General features: G+C 36.0%; 1 protein-coding gene across 4 annotated transcripts in view; it reads left to right on the forward strand.

Annotated features, from left to right (window-relative positions):
* Positions 1-24771, forward strand: part of LOC150108169 (RB1-inducible coiled-coil protein 1-like) — a 611254-nt gene that overhangs the window by 46996 nt on the left and 539487 nt on the right. For all 4 annotated transcript variants that reach the window (XM_090390625.1, XM_090390624.1, XM_090390626.1 and 1 more), the window contains exon 3: positions 20249-20457. In XM_090390625.1, the coding sequence (XP_090246751.1) occupies positions 20249-20457 (209 nt within the window). The remainder of the gene's footprint in view (positions 1-20248; positions 20458-24771) is intronic.

Genomic DNA, 24771 nt, shown 5'->3' on the forward strand with positions numbered 1-24771 from the left:
GCTGATGTATTGGGTTTCATCTCGTTGTCTTTGCGATATGTCATTAAAGAGAATCTTGTTGATGATTCTTGTAGGGAAGCCATTTAGGGATAGATCTCTGGATATTTTCATTAATTCTTCTTGTAAGTCACCAGGGTCTGTGGTACACTGTATATTTTGAGCATATGGATAATGCTGAGTTTCTGGGATATGTGGTGAGAACAGTCGAAATGGAGGTAGTGTCCAGTGTTAGTAGGTTTTCTATATACTGACAGGTTGATACCATTGTCAGTTTGTTTCTTAATAAGGATGTCTAGGAATGGAAGTTTATTATCTTTTTCTATTTCCAATGTGAACTTGATAGTGTTGTGGAAGCCATTAATTTTGTTTAGATAATCTATTAGTTCTTCTTTTTTGCGTTTATATAATTTTATATAAACTTTATATAATTTTTAGAATTGTCGGTTAGTTTCCTAATACTTCCTATTGCTTACCAGTGTATCCTTTTGAAAATGCTGACGGATATTAGTCAGTGAAACGTCGGATATTAAACTATTATTTACTTGACTAAGATACAGAATTAAGTCTTTAATTTATTAATACTAGTGGTCAAGAAAAAGGTCATAATAATTCTCATTTGTTTTATAGTTTGAGTTCATATTGTTAAAATGAATTTTGCCTGTAGATGTTGTGATATCCTTTGAAAGAGGCTATTAATGGATTAATATTCGAGTGAGAGATGGAAATAAGAAATGATAGGTTAGAAAGAGAAACTCGGTGTAAAATAGGCTAGTGTGAATGATGTAAAACTGTTAGAGGTTATTAGAAGGATAGCTTTTGAATAAAGCAGAATCAGTCATGTCTCAAGTGTGATAGGAACAGTGAATGTTATAAGAATTGGAAGTGAAGTGCATCATCATAGATTATTACGTTATTTTCCACTCTTTACAATTTCTTTGTAACTTTTTCTGTTGAGTTGTAAAACTTATGTTTATCAAGATAAGAGCACAGTCACTTCTTTTACACATTGTCCAAAAATATGTAGTGATTTATCATCCAACTGCCATAGTCTTATTAACATCAAGCCTTACTTAACACCTTCCATATACCTCTGGTTCCTTCACTTCTAGCTCCTGTAGCATTTACCCCTTTATTGGGTGTTGCACAAAATCATTTACCTCAGTGTGATATACACTAATAAAATGCTCATTAAGTTCATTACATCTTTGCAGTAGTCATTTAATGTCATCCTTTTATCAGCTCCATCATTCTCATGCATTCAATCAATATCTCTCCTTCCATAATCAATCTTCTTGTGTACACTTTCCATGACCTATTTTCGGTTGGCACAAGCCTGTAACTTTTCTCTTCTGCATTTTATACTCCTCCTACATCTGGTCATTATTTACTCTTCTACATCTCTATAGCAATTTCTTCACTCCTACCTACTCTTGGTGGTTTGTTCTTTGCCTGTGTCAGATATCTTTTGATCTGCTCCATCAACTTATATCCTCTTATAACTCATCATCCTATGGCATTAATGTTTGTTGACCTAAGAGCTTTTCATTATCATCCACTGTATAGTTCTACATATTATTATTATTATTATTATTAAGAGAGATTTCCAGGGAGTCAGGGCCTCATTGAGGGAGGCCACATACTACACACACCAACTATCATACTTATTCTTGAATTCATTCACACTGCTTGCACTCACAACATCCAATGGCAATCCATTCCAATCATGTACCACCCTATGAGAGAAAAATCTAGCCCTCACCCTTTTCTTAGTGGCATTCATTCTCAGCTTCCAAGGATGCTCTTTTGTCCTTTCCCCACCCTCCATAAATTGAAAAATTCTATCAACTGAAATCCTGTATGACCCTTTCACAAATTTGTAAGTCTCAATTATATCTCCCCTCTTTCTCCTGTTTGTTTGTTTGCTAGTGTCAGCAGTCTACAAATTCTCAATCTGTCTTCATAATCAGTATTCCACAATCCTGATATCATTTTTAACACACTCTTTTGTACTCTCTCTCTCTCCAATATATCAGAATCACAATGGAAACCAAGAGATCATACCTGCACACAATAGTCCAAGTGAAGTCTTATCAATGCCTTGTAAAGAGGCAAAATGATATCTTTATCTTTACATGTGAAAGTTCGTATCAGCATTGTAATTATCTTTTGATTTGTATTAGCAGTCTTTGCTACATGGTGACTGAACTTCAACTTGCAATCTACTAACACTCCAAGCCTGATCAGTTTCTTCTTGCATAATCCTGCCATCATGATATAACATTGGATATCTAATCACCCCAAAGTGCATGACTTTTGCATTTACTGACATTGAACTAACATCCATTTTCCCATGCCCACAATTCCTGCCTATTCAAATCATTCTGCAAGTACTGCATATCAGCATCATCTGCAAATACCTGTATGTTAAATCCTTCCCAATATCATTAATGTACAGATTGAATAACAGTGGACCATACATTCTTTCCATTCCTGTGGAATCTTTCCTCTTTTGACACTCAAATTATATAGCCTGGTCAAAGGAATAGCCAGTTCAGCTGAACACTCTATTAGCACTCATGCTGCTGTTCCATCATTCCTTATTGCTGTATTATTATTCAGTTTGTGCAACAGCTCTAATACCTTCTCTTCATACACCTGAGTTTCTTCCTTCAGTGACGAGGTAGAAGTGAACTCAATGTTGCATACACCGGGTTGAGAGCTTTTAGCAAAATGGACACTCATTAGTTGAACGTCTTCTTTATCTGTCCCCCCCCCCCCCACACACACCATCTGCATTCAGAAGAGTTATATTCATTCTTTCTTTTATTTGCAGCATATTGATAGAATTCTTGTGGGTTGTCTTTAGCTTGCAGAGCCAGTTTCTTTTCATATTTGGACTTGGCTTTCTGTACAACAGTTGTGACTACCTAAGCATACTGCTTATAATTTTCATAGCGGACATCATCCTTATGCACACGGCATTCCTTCCACATCATCCTTTTCTTACGAATCTCTTGCTTAATAAAATTATACATCTATTTGACTCCTATCCTATTTATTCTTTCAACTCTCGGGACACATTCTGATATTGCATCATTTAAGTACTTTTTAAATGCTTCCCATGCACTGTCAATATTCTTCTCATCCAACAATTGATACCATTCCGTTGGACTCAGTACATTCTTCAGTTGGTCATAATTTCCTGCTTTATAGTTCAGCATTTAACCTTTTCTAAATGGAATATTTATAAGCCTAGTCACTTCCCAAGTGATTACTGCATGATCACTGTCACCAATCAGTCTTTAACTGAAACACCCTCTTACACTCTTTGACCTCAACTTCTTTCTGTCAAATGCTGCTTGAGGAAGTTGTCTCGCAAGAGCTCAATAAATTCAGTTTCATTCGTATGAGATTTTACTGCTACCTAATTAATATTTGAATAATTAAAGTTTCCCAATTATGATTATTCTTTTTGTGCCCATCGTCTCTATATGGTGATGCGTTTCTTCATCACTAGCACAGCCAATCCACCAGATCTTTAACAACACCCCACTATTTAATCGATCTTGTTAGATTCCGCCTCACATCAGATGGCTTCAAATTCACTGCCATATGAAATACTGTTACTAGTACTACAGTCTTCGGTCTCAACACTAATTGGATTCAAGTCATCCAATATCATTAACAGCACCCCCCCCCTTCCTCTCCTATCCTTCCTAAAAATACTGTTCCCTTTACACTCAATACCAGTTAGTATGTCTGATTCTGATATCCAGGTCTCACTAATGCTGCCTACAATCTGAGGTCCCAACATATTGACCAAAGCAACAGACTACTCCTTTGTTTCTGATACTCCTAGCATTTGTGTATAGATAATAATACACCTGCATATTTTGTTTTTTGTATACTCTTGTCTTCAGTCTGCATGACACAGTTGAACAATTTGCAGATCTCTATTCTTCTCTATTGCCAAAAAGAAAAATTATAACTCAAAAACTGTATGATAAATTTTTGTGCAATTTGGTGAAAAGCAGTATGTATATAATATGTGAAAGAAACATCCACAAACATTGCAAATTAATAGTTAAATTTAGTTTGTACATGTTTGATGGGTCCAAACCAGATGAACCCAAAATCGAAATCGTTCCCCCCTCGTAATCATTTCCATGATCATGTCCATTCCCATCATTAGCACAATTATATAATGTTGTCACTCTTACACTCATATTCTCACCATTCCTCCCATTATAATTTAGTTTCCCTTACTCTGTGTTAGGTCTCATACCAGTTATTAGTTTTTCAAGACTCCTAATACCGAATGCATTCAGCTGAATCCATAATCCAATCTTCCCTCAGACTCACTCCATGCATCCAAAAACTTGCATCCATTCCTTCTACGTAGCCTATGCATCAAATCATTTGCTATCATAGCCTTTCTTCTTAATTCATTTTTATCATATCGAAGTAATATATTTACTGTTTTCACTTTCTCACTCTTCATCCTCACCTTTTTCAACAACTCTTTTGTCTTCTCTCATACTGAACTTATCAGTAGTTAAGTCATTAGTAGCTACTACAATTGTGATCTCATTTACTTTTCTTTTCTGTTTTTGAAATGCTTGTGTTATATTTTTAATTTTTGCTCCCAGAAAACTTGAAGTTATAACCCGCTCATCAACAGCATGTTTTATGATAGTCAGCATACCAAATAACATCTTTCTTTATACAAACAATGTTACTTACCTGATTTTTGTTACATACTGACTTACCTGATTCCATGCTTTGTTGTTTTCTTATTTTTCTGCTTAATTTTCTTTTCCTCCCTATGTTCATTCAAGTACCTCTCAACTTTCTGTAATTATTATGTTGTCTCTCTGATAATCTTGTTTAATTTTGCTATTTTTGAGGTTAATTCAATTTCAATAACCTCCTTAGTGGGGGGCAAGCCTTCTTGTTCTTGACTTCACCGCTCCTTTTAGCATTATGTTTCTTCTGTGTTTTGCTTTTTTTGCGCCACTTTGAAATATTTAAACATGTTTATTATTACAATATCTTAACAAAAGTATGTTATAAAACACTAATTTTCTAAGAGAAAAACACAATAAAACAGATAAAAATCACCAATTTTGCACCAGCTCTAAATTCATCACGCTGTAGCCTTGAACCCAGCCCATGTATATATTCTTTTTGACTGAAACTTCCCATGTTAGGAGAATACTATCTTTGGTCCAATGGTATCAGTTACTGAATGGGAAAAATGTCAGCAATGCATGGGAATCTTTGAAAAAGTGCTTAATGAAGCAGTATCCCTAATGTTTGAAGTATAAATAGATTGGGAGTGAAATGAATGTGCAACTTTATTAAGCAAGAGATCCATAAGAAGATGATGTGGAAAGGATATTGCGAGTATAAGAGTGAGAGGAGTTATGAAATATATAAAGCTCAGACAAAAGTAATGAATATTGTGCGGAAAGCTAAATGGAGTATGAAAAGAAATTGGCCATGCAAGCTAAAGGCCAGCCAAAAGAATTTTATTGTTATGCTGCAAGCAAAAGAAAGAATGAATGCAAAATAATAACTTTATTGAATGCAGATGATACTCGAGTGTTGGAAGCTAATGAGATTGTTCAATTAATGAGTGCTCACTTTGCTAAGATATATCAACCAGGTGTATGTAACATGGTGCACAGTGTTATTGCTACATTGGATGAAGAGTTAGAAGTTCATGAAAATGAGGTTGAAGAATTGCTGTATAACCTGGATAAGAATTTGTCTATAGGGACTGATGGAATATCAGCCCATTTGCTAAAGGAATGTTCAGCTGAATTGCCTAGGTCTTTCACATGTTTGTATAACTTAAGTCTCAGCTCAAGAATGATACCATAAGAATGGAAGGAATGTATGATAGTTCCATTGTACAAAAAACTGATGTGTGTAACTACCAATATATCAGTATCTCTGGGATGGTAGTGAAGATTTTAGAGAAGTTGGTAAGAACTCGCATACAGAAATGGGTAGACATACAAGCTATACTCTGCAAGGAGCAGCATGGGTTTACTAAAGGAAGGTCATGTTTTAGCAATTTGCTCATATTTTATACTTATGGCCAAGTTGGATAACTGGAATGGATACGCTATGGTAATGTTGGATTTTTCTAAGGCATTTAATAGGATACCACAAAAGGCTGTTGCATAAACTGGAGAATATGAGATTGGAGTATAAACTCTTGACTTGGACCAGGGAATGGTTAATAGACAGATATCAAAAAGTGATATATAGTGGGTGTGAATCTGCCAGATTTAAGGTGACTAGTGGTGTACCTTAAGGTCCTTGGTTCATTGTTGTTCAATTTATACATTAGGAAGGATCTAACACGAGATGTGCAATTGTTTGCTGATGATGTGAAGATAGGCTGGGCAATATAGGAATGCTACTGATATTCAGCACTTACAAAATGATTTGAATAGGCTGGAAATTTGGGCAAACGAAAATGGCCATCAGTTTAATGTTAGTAAGTGTAAAGTTTGGCATGATGCAGTTTAGCATGATTAGACATAATGCAGTTTGGCATGATTAGATTTCCAGAGGCATATTATATTTGCAGGGTTATGTGCTACAAGAAACAGGAGGCAACGGATCTTAATGTAATAATGGATAGGAATTTGAAGTTCAAAGGTCACATAGCAAAAGTTTGCAAATACAACTCAGAGGATAATTGTAATGCTGAAACAAACCTTGACATGTAAGGATAAGGAAGTCCTTTTGCCTCTTTATAAGACTACACCTAAATTATTGTGCACAGATTTGGTCTCCCAGATTCCAAGGGAATAAAGAAGCTGTGGAAAGGGCAAAGAAGAGTTGCAAAGATTATATCCAGATTACGGAATTTAGATTATGAGTACAGATTGCAAGTATGTGGATTAGAGATTCTGGTTAACATTGGAAAGAGGGGTGATATGATAGCATCTGATGAAATTTTTTGTTATATGGAAGGTGGGGGAGAGAACACAGGGGGAATCAATGGAAATTAAGTTTGCTCACAGTCAAGAAAAGGGGTAAGAGCTAGGTTTTTCTCCCAAAGAGCAGTGAGTGAGTGGAATAGTTTTCCTTTAGGGGTAGTGAGTGCATCTAGTGTGAATGAATTTAAGGGAAGATATGACAGCTAGTTTGGGTGATTTATTGATTTATAGCCTTCCTCGATGAGTTCTTGACTCCTTAGAGGTCTTTAATCATCATAATAATAATAATGTATGGCCATCTCACTCTTGCTAACCAATATTGATTCTTTATTCACAGTTACATCCTTTGAGGATTGAGATAGGAATGACATTTCAATACCAAATCCAATATATTTAAAATATCTTGTTTCTTTTTTCTACCTAAATATTTATTCTTCAGAAACTATAAATTGACACTTTTTTTATTGTTATATACTTCTTCAACTCATATTCCCATAACTAAAATCTGCAATTAGAATCATCCTCTTTTTTTTTTTTTTTTTTTTTGTCCGCTCAGCCAATTTTTTTTAAGCATTTTCCAGCCGTTCTCCTCATTCTCTTTTAAGTGCTTAACAACATCTTATGAGCTATACTATTCTGTTCATTTCAATCTCCACACAAATATCTTCCAAGCCATCACATGTATGTGATGAGTATTGCCATTTTCACCTTTGCTCTGAAAATACACCCTCCCCCACTTCTTTTCCTCTTCTCATTGTTTTTGGAGATTATGCATCCCTCCATTTCTGTTATGGTAGTATATTATCCTCAATTAATCAAATTTTGCTTATGCAAATTATCCTAAGTCACACAGACTCAGTGTCACAACCCGGCATTCTTATTTCTCATACTCCTTAAATTGGTATATAAATATCACAATCCATATGAAGTCCTGTGATTTGTGGTTATTTGCAAGTTTCTCAACTGGTTAACCAGTTCACTGCCTTATTAACCTTCCTTTCTCATTGTTATACTTCCATAAATCCCCAGGTATAGTCCCACATGGAGATGGCAAGGTTTTTCCTCCCAGAAACTCAGTTTTTTCATTCTGCAAAACAGCAAACTGGACAAAGAATGTATGCAATTAACAGACATTATGTATTGACTTCATAACTCGAGTTGAATTGTCCACCTTCAAAACAACTCAGTCTAATCTCGAGATATGATTGATCCCACTCTGTTTGTAGCCATTCCACTTTCTCTCTCTTCACTCTAGTTGTACATTATACTACACCTCTCTCTGTCTCTGTATCTTTCTCTTATATTGACAGGAAATTATATTTTTGTTTTAATAGTTTATCCAAGCATATGTAAACAAAGTTTGCACATCTTCATGACTAGTGCTGATATTTAACGTAATCTTCTCAATAATCATTCTCTCTTCTGCCAAATGGGGAGAGAGAGAAAGAAATAAAATGATTCAACACCTCACTAACAGTTGCATCAGAGGATGTGATTGTTAGTGAGGTATCCAGAAATTCAGCTCCCTGGTTACTTTATATTGTTTCTAGAGGCTGTTGACTTCACATCGTTTACCTTCAGTATCCCATAATGCATAGTACACTTCCTTTTGGATGCATATATTGCTATGCATTATGGGAAAGTCATATTGGTTTCGACCTTTACTCATCAGTGAAAGCTAGACCCATGAAGATACCACAATTAAATCAATGAAGAAACATTTTTCCACATACAAGTAGTCTTTTACTGATTTTGAAGGCAACTCAAATTAATTATCTCTTTGTATTATCCGATATCCTATTAAAATTTTTTTGTTGTTTTGTTTTACTTTATTAGCTGCATTAATATAGTCTTTTTAAGCTCTATTTCATATGAACAATGGATTTACTTGTTGTACTTTATTAGCTGCATTAATATAGGCTTTTTAAGCTCTGTTTTATATGAACAATGGATTTACTTAATGGAATTTTATTTTAACTTCTTTCAATGAAAATCTGAAAATTATGTATTTCATTATATATCACCATCAATTTCCTGATATATGTACCCTCAAGGGATGTTCAGGCTACTATGATAAACTACATGATTAGTTTACATTATTATTAATCTCCTATGAACAATTTTCCTTCAAATTACTCTATTACTTTTCAGTACTCCAATAGTTTTATATCTAATATTTGCTCTTTTAAGATACTTCTCACTGCATCAATCTGCATAGATCTTGGTCTTCCTCTGAGTCTCTTTCCTGACATCTTAGCATCAAATATATGTTTTGCTAACCTTTCCTCTCCCATTCTGTTTAACCATATCCCCTTACATTAGCTCTGCTCACACATTCTTGAATACTAACAATGACAAATTGCTTTCCAAAGAGAGATGTGATTAGGTTTTTTTGCATAAAGGCTAGTGTGGCTCTCCCATGATGAGGCTCCAGACTCCATGTAGATGTCCACATAATAATAATAATAAAAATAAAACTGTGGAGAGGGAGCTGAGAAAGAAGGAGGAAGATTGTGGTATTAAAAAAAATAAAAGAAACTGGGTGTCTGTCCTCTTTTGTATGTAATAAGTTTTCAGAAGGACATGTCCAATTTAACCTGAGTTCTATCCTTTTCCAAAATTTTCACTCTTCCACCAGTTTTCTCCTGTTATCATGTCCCAATAAATATCCAGACATAAAATCCATTAGTCAAAGTAAGGTTTATTTCAAGCAACTTTTTAAATTAGCCTTGTTGTGCATAAAGAATATATCCATGGCATATTAACCTACTAGAAAGGGTCTCTTACTTAATATTAAATGAAATTCTTTGTTTGAGAGCTAAAAGAGATATGTAACCCATCGCCTTTTAGTATTAATGTTAGATGACCTCAAGAGCACAGTCAGTTCTTTTGCACACCGCCTAAAATATGTGGTGATACATCTTCCATTCCAACAGCTTTGATGTTAATAAACATCAAGGATGACGAATGAGTGGAATAGATTGCCTAGGGTGGTTGTCAGTTGGTGAATTAGTGATATGATAGGCAATTTGTTAATAATGGTAAGTTTTTTACTACCATGGTGAATTTGGTTACATGGTGGGAGTTATGATAAGTATATTGTGAACAGTGATTTTGGATCTCCCACAATTAATTTTTGGACTTCATGGAAATACCCATTAACAATAATAATCAGCTAATGCCTTTTATTCACTTATAGAGAGTGGGTGAGGCCTTTTAATTCTGTTTAGCTTTTGGCGACTGAGTGGGCAGTTCAGTCTCCACTGGTGGCCAATCAGAGATATCTGGCCCAAGACTATCACTAATTATAAGCACCAACCAACGAAGAGACTGGCAAGCAAGTTTGCCATCTCATGGTATCTAACAGGATATGTTATTGTCTGAAATAGTGTGGGTTCTTTGGTTGATTTTCTTGAGTTTACAGGATGAAAAACCTGAGTTTCTGAGGAACAAAAGCCACTTGCTCATGCCAGAGATTGACCAACTTGGAAGCTGGTCGAAGAAAGGCTTAAAAAAAGTTTCTCTAGTCAGCGACTAGACCTGAACTTAAGTCTTTCTTTGGGTGGCCCAGTGCAAAGGATGCAAGTGCCAGTTTCATTGAGCTACACAGCCCTTTCCAAAAATATCTGTCTGCATCTACTGCTCCTGTGGGATGCTTTGCATTGAGCAAACCATGAGAAATTATGAAATTGAAAGAGTGAACCTCATCATTATGATGTTCACTCTTTCAATTTCATAGAAGACAGGTGAAATTGTGTTAGCTGTGCATGTCATTTATAAACCACATCACGAACTGGATCACTACTATGTCATCTTTGAAAGAGTTTCTTATCATTTCATTTTAAGAAATCTGGTGAGGTTATTCATTCATATGGAAAGTTTAACAAGAATCAAAACTTAATTAATCATTCCTCTAATGATTCCTCTCTCACCCACTTCAATCCCTCCCTCACAGACCTTCATTTTCTGCCTTGCATCTCTTCTACAAATACTTTCATGGATAGTGCTCTGCTGAATGGGCCACTATTATTCCACTCTCCTTCAAAATCATAAAAATAATAGCCACTGCTAACTAACAGCCTTTTACAGTCCATCTTGAAACTCATCGAACCACCTTCACTGCATCCTCTTTCATTCCTTTTACTTCTGTCCTTTGGAACAGTCTCCACCACTCTGCCTTCCCCAAAGATTACAACCCTCAGCTGTTCAATGTTCAAGTAAAATGTGAACAGATTCCTCCTTTCTTCTATTCTCCCCCCCCCCCCAACACAACACTAATATGCTGTAGGTCTTGTGGCCTTTCGTGTGGATCAGATTAAAAAAAATTAATTGATCTGATTTGTAATATTTCAGAGCTCAGTTCTTGCTGCCATCAGCAATGCATGTGCGATAGGTGATTGCAAAAATAACAATTGCAGAACAAGATCAGAACTATTCATAATATTCAGTCAGTTCATAATATTAAGTGCGTGTTGTTTTTATCCCCTGTATTACATCAAGTTTTTTGCATTTGTGCTATTTTGCTTTGTACCATTTTCCTGTGATTTTGATAACACTGTCAAATATTTAGATGAAACTTGTTGGTATTATTATGATTCATGTCAGTAACAGTTAACTCTGTATATCTTGTGGCCTTTAGTGTGTGGATCAGATTAAAAAAAAAAATAATTGATCTGATTTGTAATATTTCAGAGCTCAGTTCTTGCTGCCATCAGTAATACATGTGTGACACACATGTGATTGCAAAAATAACAATTGCAGAACAAGATCAGAACTATTTACAGTTCATAATATTAAGTGCTTGTTGTTTTTATCCCCTATATTACATCATCCTTTCTTTTCATTTTAGAAATTATGGTCTTTACAACCGTGTTATAAATAACTCTCTCTTAATTTCCCGATGTTTCAATCTTCATATTAAGATCATCATCTGGAGCATATACAAATATACAGGACAAGCTGAATTACATTACATACAGTAAGCTAGAGAAACAATGATTTCATCACAGGTTATTCTACTGGCATGACCTCTAGTGGAAAAAAAAATACAAATTAATTAATTATTTAGAAACTACATCAAAATAAATTTTATTTATGATAAGATGAGCAAACATTCTTTCTTATTGATAGTTTTCTTTCAGTAACATAATGTCCTATTTTTTAGCATTACAATTGTTATTTTTGACTTAGAATCCTGAATTATCTACAGTCCTGTTTATAGCCACTCTTAGAGAGGAAGGTTCCTTGGGTCGAATATGTGCCTTCCATATGTTTGGGATTTTTAGACCACCATTATTGTTCAGATTGGGGTGGTTGATAATAATCTCACAGGCTTCCTTAAATTTGCATTCACATACCATAATAAATTTAGTTTAATCCTTTATCCAAGTGTAAGCAAACAAAGTTTGCACCTGAAAATATCTTCAGGACTGTGGCAAGGTGGTGCATCTGATGGCAACTCGTAGCAAAGGTGGACCAAGCTCTCATCACTCCTTGTCTCGGTATTTCCCACCATTAAGGTGCAAACTTTGTTTGCTCACACTGGGATAAAGGATTAAACTAAATTTATTATAGTCTAGCCAAGTGGAAAATAAACTTCCAACATCTTTCTCTAAATCCAGAGTAATTTAATAATAAGGTGGTACACCGGTTGGCAACTCATATAGGTAGATATGACCTCTCCATTGCTTGTGCCTTAGTATCGCCACTTCTGGGTCTGCCTCCCACTGACAAGATCTCAATAAAGGTCGAAACCGGTCTGAGTAGTGACCCTTCTCTTTATGCATAGAGAAGGGCCACTACCCAGGGCCAATACATATCTGCAAGGAGATGTGCTTTGCATGGTGGGAAATACTGAGACAAGGAGTGATGAGAGCTTGGTCCACCTTTGCTACGAGTTGCTAACAGATGCACCACCTTGCCACAATCCTGAGGATATTTTCAGGCGCAAACTTTGTGTGCTCACACTTGGATAAAGGATTAAACTAAATTTATTATAGTCTAACCAAGTGCAAAATAAACTTCCAGCATTCATACCATGTTTTGGTGTGATGTAAACAAGTAGTGCTTTTCCAGTCAATTCTATGTAAGGTGTTCAGGACATGATCAGAAAGGCCAGCCTCACCATAGTTATTATATTTAATGTGTCATTTATGTTCTTTTTGTCTGATAGGAATTGTGCATCCTGTTTCCCCTATGTATGGTATGTTACAGGCGCAATAAATGCAGTATACTCCAGAGTGGGCCAGCAGAGGGAGTTGGGCTTTGGATGATTTGAGTAATCTTTAATTTTGCAGGAGGTTTAAAGGTGGCTTTGAGGGTGTATTTTTGTAGTAATCCGCTTATTTTATCTGATGTCTCTTTAATATTACATCAATTTTTTGCATTTGTGTTATTTTGCTTTGTACCATTTTCCTGTAATTTTGATGACACTGTGAAATATTTAGATGTAACTTGTTGGTATTATTATGATTCATGTCAGTAACATGTAACTCAGTTGAGTAGGGTTTTATTGTAAGTTAAGTTTATTATCTGGTATCTTTCCGAAGACTTTTTTTCTCCATTGTTAGATCTGTCTGCTGTTGCAAGTCTTCCCAGTTTTCTCCATTGCACTCCAGCAACAGCAATCCTCATGATCTTATTTTCCTCTCACTCACTTTTCTTCCCCTCTCCTCCTGCTTTTCTGATCCTCTATAAGTTTTCATTTTGTTCATAATTTCTTTATACAGTTGAAGTTGGCTGTAATGAGCATGGAAATAGTGAGATCATGATTGTAATGAGGAAAAAGCCATAATGATTTTAATTTACACATATTCCCATACAATTGCTCACTTTTAAAATGAGCATACTACATGGATATACCATAAAATTTTTGGTAACTGTGCAAGCATTCATAACTGCTTGAGTAGTTCTTGGAATAGACAAAAATGAAAGGAGTTTCATTTTTGTCTATTTACTTGGCTTTAATGACATCTGCATCAGATTATGGGTCGGTTCATAGCTTAATCTTGTCCTTGGGAACCATTCCTCTCTACCCACCTACTCCAGTATCTAGCTTCTAATCCTCCTCCTTCACTTTATCCAGACACTGCCATGACTGTAAAATCAGTTAAAAATGAATCCTTCCATTGGAAACATGCCTACTAAAAGAAGGTGTATCTTGGTTTGTGAAAAACTTCAAAATTATTTATAAGTTAGAACATGGTGCAAAAAATGTTGAGGTGTGTAAAAACTTTTCTTTGTCCTCTTCAACAATATCGATATTGTGGAAGAATAAAGATGCTTACATTACAAAGTGCGAGCTTATAAACGTCGATGAAGCATTGCTTGAGTGGTTCACTATAAAAGAATTGCTGAATTCTCAATAGATAATCCAATCTCAAAGGTTCAAGCAGAAAAAATTGCTAAATAATTTGGATGTGATAATTTTGTATGTAACAACAGTTACATGGATTGATTTAAAAACTGACATATTTTTATGCAAAAATTAGTGGAGAATCTTGCTCTACAGATCATTCGAATGGATTGACTGTGTTTGAGAAATGAGGAAAGATTTCAATGATGAAGACATCCACAACACCAACAAAACGGGACTTTTTTTTATTATTTGACACCTGACAATATATTTCAATTCAAATGAGAAAAATGTGTTGGCGGAAAAAAATCAGACTCATTTGATTGTGTTTGTATTTGCACGTATGATGGGAACTGATAAAAGAAAGAAAAACTACGATAAAGAGCCAAGAGGCTTTTTTCCGGCAGCTTAAATTAAGTTAAGGGGATAATAAATCTCTCATTATTTTTAAGCTGTATACGAAACTCTGAGATCGAAATCTAAGAGTTTCATGCCAAATAACTATCGGCGAGTCCAAGCGTAAGGCATCACCTGGGTAGTACAACACTAGGGCAACTTGTTACAAAGGTGGAGCAAGATCCATCACTATCCTTAATATTTTCTCATAATGTAAAACACAGCTCCTAAGAGATGTATTACTGTTTTACATTATGAGGAGAGGTCACTACCCAGACCGGTTTTGACCTTTATTGAGGTTTCATCAGTGAGTAGGTAGACCTAGAATACCAAGGTTTAAGTGAACCGAACTTACATATACCCCTACTAATGAATTGACAGACCGGTATACCACCAAACTTACATATGCCCCTACTAATGAATTGCCAGACCGGTGTACTCATATATTATTATTACTACGATAAAGAGCCAAGAGGCTATTTTTCCGGCGGCATAATTAAGTTAAGGGGATAATAAATCCCTCATTATTTTAAAGCCGGATACGAAACTCGGAGATCGAAATCTAAGAGTTGCCGAAGAACTATCGGTGAGTCCAAGCGTACTCACTGATGAGACCTCAATAAAGATCGAAACCAGTCTGGGTAGTGAGCTCTCCTCATAATGTAAAACAGTAATACATCTCCTAGGAGCTGCGTTTTACATTATGAGAAAATATTAAGGATAGTGACTCCACCTTTGCAACAAGTTGCCCTAGTGTTATACTACCCAGGTGATGACTTACGCTTGGACTCGCCGATAGTTCTTCGGCATGAAACTCTTAGATTTCGATCTCCGAGTTTCGTATCCGACTTTAAAATAATGAGGGATTTATTATCCCCTTAACTTAATTTACACCGCCGGAAAAATAGCCTCTTGGCTCTTTATCATAGTAATAATAACATATAGGTACACCGATCTGGCAGTTCGTTAGTAGGGTATATGTAAGTTCGGTTCACTTAAACCTTGGTATTCCAGGTCTACCTACTCACTGATGAGACCTCAATAAAGGTCGAAACCGGTCTGGGTAGTGACCTCTCCTCATAATGTAAAACAGTAATACATCTCCTAGGAGCTGCGTTTTACATTATGAGAAAATATTAAGGATAGTGACGGAGCTTGCTCCACAATTGCAACAAGTTGCCCTAGTGTTATACTACCCAGGTGATGACTTATGCTTGGAATCGCCGATAGTTCTTCGGCATGAAACTCTTAGATTTCGATCTCCAGGTTTCGTATATCTAGCTTTAAAATAATGAGGGATTTATTATCCCCTTAACTTAGAAAGAAAAACTGTTTATTATCAGAAAATTGTTAAAACTCGGTGTTTCAAAAACATCAGGAAAGTTCCTGTGGATTACACTGCAAACAAGATAGCATGGATGACTTCATATAACTACATGCAGTAGTTACATAATTGGAATAAGGAGCTATTTGTAAAGAAGAAAAATATTTTATTGTTAGTTGATAACTATCCTGCACATCTTCACATTGAAAATTTGTCTAATATCAAGCTAGTGTTTCTGCTTCCCATGACATCATTTTTACAACGAATGGATATGGGTAAATTTTTTTTTTCTTTTTGCTACTTCTTTCATTTTTTAATCTAGTTATTGAGAATTAAAAAAAAAAGAGGAATTAGTTTAACTCATCACTGATATAGTGAGTAATGGTTTTAAGGAGGAAATTTTTATTGGTCTTGTGGTGCTCATTATAACCAAGTTTGACTGCGTCTTTGGAATATGTCTAGCCTCCTTCCCTTTTGAATGCTTGTTACTATTAAGAAATAAGTAACTGAACAATAGCCTACATTTATCTGAATTAGTACAGTTACCTATCTCTCTATAGTAAACACCATTATTAACAAGCTGGTCACTTAGTTTGTTATTAACTACCAAAAAGTCCCAACCAACTCTCCACAGATATAATGCTATGCTCAAAAAATTCACTTTAGCATAATACTCCTATGTTCCCTGCAAGTTTGCTATAGTAAGAATCAGCTGTCCTGTTGGTACTATTAAGAAATAAGTAACTGAACATTATATAAACATTTCCATACACATCTGACTAAAATTAAGTGCAAATATTGGCTAATGTCTGAAAATGGTACATGAGCTATACTCTCACTCATGATGCCTACATAAGGTAGTAGGAAAAATGTCAATTTGACGCATTCTGTTCATCAGTTATATATCTCGCATTTATAGTGCCTGCATAGTGCAATTGGAAATATAACTCCCTGATTTGAATTGAATCGTGTGTGTGGCATGGATCATTCATAAGGAATTTCATTTGAAGGTGGAGTTAAACCAGCCTCATGGAGTAGGGTTGGGACTTAATTGTGAGATACAATGTTCTGTTCTCGTGATATTAGAAGATCCTAAACAGAAACATCACTTGCACAAAGTGTACATAGCTAATTATACTTCAGTTATTCTTAAGGCTGATATAACAAAATTACGCATCTTTATTTATACCAGATAGTGACCAAATGTTGCGAAAAATAAAGAAAAATTAGCTATAATGATAACTAAAGTGGATAGTTTTTGTTTTTTTTTAAATATAGGGTGTTTCAAATTAAAGTATCCCTATTCAGAGTAATCTGTCGAGAGAACCAGTAGATGAAATGTCCTCAATCTTGGTGGATACCCTAACCAGATTATGGAGGAAGAGATTTTGACAAAAAAAAAAATTAATTCAAAAAATGACCAATAGGGGAAATATGGTGCTGTAGTGAGAAAAATCGTGAGTTTTTGCATACCACGGTAGTCGGTATAAACGAAGGAACAAGACTGACTACAGTGCGATGGGTCTCACCTTGCCTTAGCATGTCCTATTTGTAAAGTGTTTCTATAGGCATAGGGAAAATGCTGCAGCAGCAGCACTTCATGAATACTGATGTCTAAGCTTTGCAATAAGTCCCACTGACATCAAATGCATTGCAATGCATAGGTCTTTGATTGAAAGAAAAAGAAATGAAAGCATGAAAGAAAGGCATAGGTTTTTGATTTGAAGCAGCAGGCTCCAAACCAGGAAGAGGGCAAAATTCTGCAAATGACTGAAGACGTTACAACTGCAATTGTTGAATAGTCAAATGAGAATGCTGTAAGTTCATGCAGTGCATGTGCCATAGCAAGACTGTTAGATTTGCCATACACTATGGTATGGAGAACTTTGTATAAAACGTTTCAGTGCTATCCACATAAATTCAGTTACAGCCAAGAGTTGTACATGGGAGATGCTAGCATCCAATAAATGCTTGCATTGACATTTCTGGCTGGCACGGAGATGGACAAGGATTGGCCTTGGAACATTCTATGGATTAATGAAGTGCATTTTCATGTTCGGGGAAACGATAAATCGAAACACCACAAATATGGGCTGCAGAGAATTTCCATGTATTTTAGCAAGCTCTCTTATATCCATTAAAGGTGATGGTATTTTTCTTTTTAGCCCAGAAAGGTTAAGGATTTTGTTTTTTAATTTTTATTGATTATATTTTTTTTTACTTATTTTTTTACATACTCTGGAGGAAACCCTGATCTAGAGATCAAACATGGAACTTTTTCAAGTCACTTCAGGCCTCCAGTAAGCAGGGCAATGAACTTCATCTCCACAGTATGGATAGGATTTATGGGCAAGTTTGTTTTCAAAAAAATCTATTGAACCTGACCTGTGACCCTCACAGTGACGGCTGCACGTTATCAGGACATATTGAACAGTTTTGTCATTGTGCAACTGCAGCAAAGACAGTGCCTAAACATAACAATGTTGATGCAAAATGGAGCACCATCCCACATAGGATGTGAAGTTCAACAATTATTGCTTCAACATTTCACAGAGGATAGAATAATCAATTGCTCATTTTCTATGAAATGGCAATCATGTTTAGCACACCTTAATCCCTGTGGCTTTGAGGTTATCCCAAAAGCATGTGTATCAGAGCAAAATTCTTCACCTGGCAGAATCGAAAGACAAAATCTCACATTATGTGCTAAACCTTTCTACGGATCAGTTTCATTTTGCTGTAACCAGTGCTTCATGGCAGTATCACTTGGTCCTGCACAAAGACTAATACATTGAATGTCACCCCCATTGATCATCTGGATCTCCTTGACAGCCCCCTGCAGCATATCAGCTTTATATTATATGTTTTTTTGTATCACATTATTTTAAGAAATGAACAAAATAAACATCATTGAATAACTTCATTTGTCTTCGACTCTGAATCATTCCATAATGATGTTGACATTAATGTAATTTTTTCCCACTCACATTGCCATATTTCCCCCTGTGTTTTTTTTTTTTTTTTTTTTTTTTTTTTTTTTTTTTTTTTTTTTTGTCACAATCTTTTCTCCATGATCTGGTTGGAGTACCCACCAAGTTTGAGAATGTTCCATCTATTGGTTCTCTCTACAGATTTCTCTGAATGGGATACTTTAATTTGAAACACCCTGTATATAATAGTCCTACCTTTGAATGATTGCGATTATATAATGGGTAGAATTTTCAATGAAACATTTGTATACTGTGAGTGGCTAAGGGTTAGATTATGTTTAATTCTGTTTTAGTGACTAAACATGATGCTGTTTTTTTCTCTCCAAGCCACTTCAGGTCCCCACTAAGCAGAGTGGCAGATACGTGCTAAGCACCTAAAGCTTTTCACAAATATCAATCATTCTTGCAGTTTGCATAAATTTGAACCCACACCTGTTTGTTGGAGAATTGAGGCATTCATTTTTACAGCACCTGAACATACAGGTACTGTATGTTCAGCTAATCATTTCAAAATACTTGATTTATCTTTTCTTCAATGTTTCAAATCAGCTTTGTGCTGCTTCTGTCCAATTTTCAAATATTTCCTATCCTATTCTTTCCTATCAATAAGATATAAACAAGGAGTATTGAATACTTAGTGGCATGCCCTCAGTTTCTTTTCAAAAAGGATGTGAGACCTTTGGAAATCTCATGTATGGGTCTAGCTTTTTGAGAAATTTTTATGTATTGTTGATGTTATGTTTCATTTCTAGTCAGGTGTATTTATATTACTATATGGAGTTATTAGCCAGTCAGATAGAAAAGATCAGGAAGATATCATACCACAATGGTGATTAGATTGTTTTTACTATTTGGTTATGATCAGTCTAAGATGTTTTAGTTATATCAGCCATTATCTCAAATGACTAAATAACAATTAACAGTGTACGTGATGTTGTTGTGTGAGTGATATAGATAATATACAATTTTTTGGCATTTTCTAATTTTTGTATTTAGTTTGCTTAGTGAGTTATTTGGAGATGTGTTAATTCCCATTGAACTTATCAGAAATTAAGATAAAATGTAAAACTTTAATTTGAATAAATTTACAATTGTAAATTCAAAGATAGCAAGTTTTTTCGGGAATGTGTGCTTATGGATTGTGATGATGTTCTGATAAAAATGTACAGCTGTTTAAAACTTAAAGTTAACTAATTTTTCTCTCTTTCCCCCATTTCTCTCATAGTGTGGCACAGTTAAAATCTGCTATAGCCAAGAAATATAATATTCCTGAAGATAAGCAGGTTTTATTGATAAGTGGAGGGAAAAGTTTAGATCCAGAATGCAAAGTATGTAACTACAGTGCAGGCACAGATACCAATCCAATCTTCCTGTTTAGCAAATGTGCAATTGAAGCTATCAATCCACCATTGCCAAGTGTAGGCCTTGAATCAGGTGATATGATAACATGTGCTTATTTAAAAGATAAATATGATTAAAATATATAAATATTAAAATATAAATGAAAACTTTCTTGCTATGATAATTTATGTTGCTCATCACAACGTTTCAAGGAAGTATGAGGAATATGTTTTTGATAGTGCATTTGCACTCATATTTTTATGAAACAAGTGGCATGGCTCGGATGAGAGTAACTCCATGTAATAAATGATCTCCTCTTCTGCACTCATCCATGGATCATGCTGAAGAGTGAATAGTCCAGGAGTGATGATGATGTGTTATTTACTGTAAAGAAGTACAGTGTTGTTTAACAGTGCAAAAATTAATTTAGGATACTTACATCATCTATGACTCACATTGAACAAGTAAACAATCTTAGTCACTTAATTTCTTTCTTCTTTAACTATGTTGTAATGTCAGCATAATTATGTTAAGGCTATTCACTACATTAAACAATGTTCCATTGGTCTTTCTACTGAAGTCTCACTGGTAGAGTTGTATGATACCTTAAAAAATGCTATTACATGTTATGTGTTTCCTTACTTATTTTGATTATATTCACTCTGAAGTAACTTTTTCTTATAATCTCAAACATTTTTGCTCAAATAGTTGTTTTCAGTTATTTTTCAATGTAACCTGCATATTATATAACTGGTAATTAATTAACGGAATTGACAACGCATATAAAGTAAATAAATTAAAGATAACTTTAATGAATCACTTCTATATTTCGGCAATGTCACATTGCCATCTTCGGGAACATAAAGATATGGTATGTGCACTAAGGAACTAACAAAGCAAATGAGGAAGAGAATAAGAACTAATTTTGTTCCTAAAGTCCTAATGGTGCCCTCTTGCGGGCTAATTTGGTAGTCTTGGCAGATGGGCTGAAGTTCTCAAAATGAAAGTCTCCCAAATTTGGGGCAGTTTCAAGCACCCAAATTTGTTGAGGTTAGGAACGTTTTTTAGAGCTGCTGAAGATTCTTTGAATAGTCTTTCGTATTTAAACTTGCTGCGATGGTTTATTTTTGTCTTCTTCCAACGAATTTTATGGTGGGTATCTAAGGCATGGTCTGCCAGTCCAGAGCGGCTGTACTGGTGAAACCGGATGTAGTCTTGGTGTTCTGAAATCCTGATATTTGTTGTTCTGCCTGTTTGGCCAAAGTAGGACAATTTGCAGCTGCAAGGGACCTGGTATACACCAGGTAGGTCTAGGGGAAGTGGTTGGTCTTTGGTAGAGCGGATAAGGGATGCCAACTTTTTATATGGTCTGTAACAGGAAGTAAGGTCATATTTTTTGAGGATGTTAGTTATTTTTTCAGAGGTGCCCTGGATGTAGGGGATAGTGATAGACTTGGTGTAGTCTTTATTGTGGAGGGGGGTTGTGGTTTACAGGTTTTAGTATTTTTTGGATTTTTTTGGGGTTGTAGCCATTGGCTAATAAAGTGTTGAGGATGTGGTTTAGTTCCATAGTCAGGGCCTTGTCATCTGAGCAGATTAATTTTGCCCTGTTGTATAGTGTTTTTATCACCCCATATTGTTGTGAGGGGGGGGGGGGGATTGCTGGTGAATGTATCTGCCAGTGTGGGTGGGTTTTCTGTAAACAGAGAAAACCAAAGATCCATCAAGCTGGCGGGTGATTAAAGTGTCTAGAAAGGGGAGGGTGTTGTTTTCCTCTTTTTCTAAGGTGAACTGGACTCTGGGATGTTGGTTGTTTAAGTGTGTTAGGAAGGAGTGGAGTGTATCTGAGCCATGTGGCCAAATAGCAAACACATCATCCACATAACGAAGCCAAATAGTGGGTTTTTGTGGGGCGGAGTTTAAGGCTTTCCTCTTCAAATGTCTCCATAAAGAAATTGGCCAAGGGTGAGGAAAGTGGTGAACCCATGGCTGTCCCCTCTATCTGTTTGTAGAACTTTCCTTGCCAAAAGAAATAGCCTGAGTTCATTGTGAACTGAAATAGGGCTGAGATATCGGGAGGAAACTTGGCTTGGATGAGCTCAAAGGTTTCTTTGAGTGGGACATTAGTGAATAGGGAGGAGACGTCAAAACTGACCATTATGTCAGTGTGTTGGAGTGTGAGGTTTTCTATACTGGCTTTAAAGTCGGCCGAGTTTTTTATGTGTGATGGTGTGTTGCCAATGTAGTGTGTGAGCGTTTTGGCTAAATGTTTGGCTAATTTATATGTGGGGGAATCAATGCCATCCACTATGGGACGTATTGGCACATTTTGTTTATGTATTTTTGGGAGTCCATATTAATCGGGGGGGTCTAGAGTTATAAGGTTTAAGTTTGTTGGTGACTTCCACAGGCCAAGAAGTGACTTTCTTAAGGAGTCTGTGGATAGTTCTAATCTGAGAGTTGGTCGGATTATATTCAATGGGGAGGTAAGTAGTACGGTCTCGTATTAAAGAATTTAGCTTACCTTCGTAGTCTTTTTGGTTAAGTACCACAGTGGCGCTTCCCTTATCAGCTTTGGTGATTACTATTTTTTTGTTGTTTTTTAATTCTTGTAGGGCTGTATATTCGTTTTTGGATAAGTTGGATTTTGGAGGTTTGGCTTTAGTGAGAACACCGACTACATCCAGTCTCACGTTGTTGGCGATGTGGTTAGGCAGGTTGCGAATTCCACGCTCTATTTGGATCATGATTTCTTCAGCAGGTATCCTTTTAGGAGCTAGGGCGAAATTGTGACCACGTGAAAGTGCGGTGAGTGCTTCAGGCTTTAAAACTGCCGACGAGAGGTTGACTACTGTGTTAAGTGGTGGCTGGGGTACAGAAGTAGAAGTCTTTGTCAGGTTTTCGTATTTTTTCACGTGCCGACTACATATTTTTTCGAATTCCTTTCTTGCTGATGTGCATGAGATGTCATGAAGTATCGACCATAGATCAAGGCCGAGTGTGTTAGAAAGCTCTTCCTCTAGCGCCCATAAGGTTTTGTTTTCGTCGGCCCGAAAGGCCCGTCAATACGGCAAATTGAGGTTGAAGATATCGAGGCAAATAAATCGTCTGACGTTCCTAAAACGCTGCCGGGATAACAAAGTGATCCCCAATTGTGTCAAACTAAAGCACCGTTTCACTTCCGAGAAAGCTCTACGCATTTACAACCGCACTAGCTTCACCCTGTTAAGAGAACAAATTACCGCGAAAACCAAAAAAAACGAAAAAAAACCAAAGATCCATCACCTGCCAGCTTGATGGATCTTTGGTTTTCTCTGTTTACAGAAAACCCACCCACACTGGCAGATACATTCACCAGCAAACCCCCCCCCCCCCCCTCACAACAATATGGGGTGATAAAAACACTATACAACAGGGCAAAATTAATCTGCTCAGATGACAAGGCCCTGACTATGGAACTAAACCACATCCTCAACACTTTCTTAGCCAATGGCTACAACCCCAAAAAAATCCAAAAAATACTGAAACCTGTAAACCACAACCCCCCTCCACAATAAAGACTACACCAAGTCTATCACTATCACCTACATCCAGGGCACCTCTGAAAAAATAACTAACATCCTCAAAAAATATGACCTTACTTCCTGTTACAGACCATATAAAAAGTTGGCATCCCTTATCCGCTCTACCAAAGACCAACCACTTCCCCTAGACCTACCTGGTGTATACCAGGTCCCTTGCAGCTGCAAATTGTCCTACTTTGGCCAAACAGGCAGAACAACAAATATCAGGATTTCAGAACACCAAGACTACATCCGGTTTCACCAGTACAGCCGCTCTGGACTGGCAGACCATGCCTTAGATACCCACCATAAAATTCGTTGGAAGAAGACAAAAATAATCCATCGCAGCAAGTTTAAATACGAAAGACTATTCAAAGAATCTTCAGCAGCTCTAAAAAACGTTCCTAACCTCAACAAATTTGGGTGCTTGAAACTGCCCCAAATTTGGGAGACTTTCGTTTTGAGAACTTCAGCCCAACTGCCAAGACTACCAAATTAGCCCGCAAGAGGGCACCATTAGGACTTTAGGAACAAAATTAGTTCTTATTCTCTTCCTCATTTGCTTTGTTAGTTCCTTAGTGCACATACCATATCTTTATGTTCCCGAAGATGGCAATGTGACATTGCCGAAATATAGAAGTGATTCATTAAAGTTATCTTTAATTTATTTACTTTATATGCATTGTCAATTCCGTAAATTAATTACCAGTTATGTCTAACCAACGTATAAGTCTTACTACTGCATATTATATATAGTGCAGCTGCTAATATTTTTGCTGAATATTCTGGTGTTTACACTGATTTCATTAATATGTCATCTTAACAAAAAATAACTAATACAGTA

Source organism: Typopeltis vanoorti, chromosome 3, assembly GCF_054136105.1.
Source record: "Typopeltis vanoorti isolate ZY-2024b chromosome 3, IOZ_Tvanoo_1.0, whole genome shotgun sequence".
Taxonomy (NCBI): Eukaryota; Metazoa; Arthropoda; class Arachnida; order Uropygi; family Thelyphonidae; genus Typopeltis; species Typopeltis vanoorti.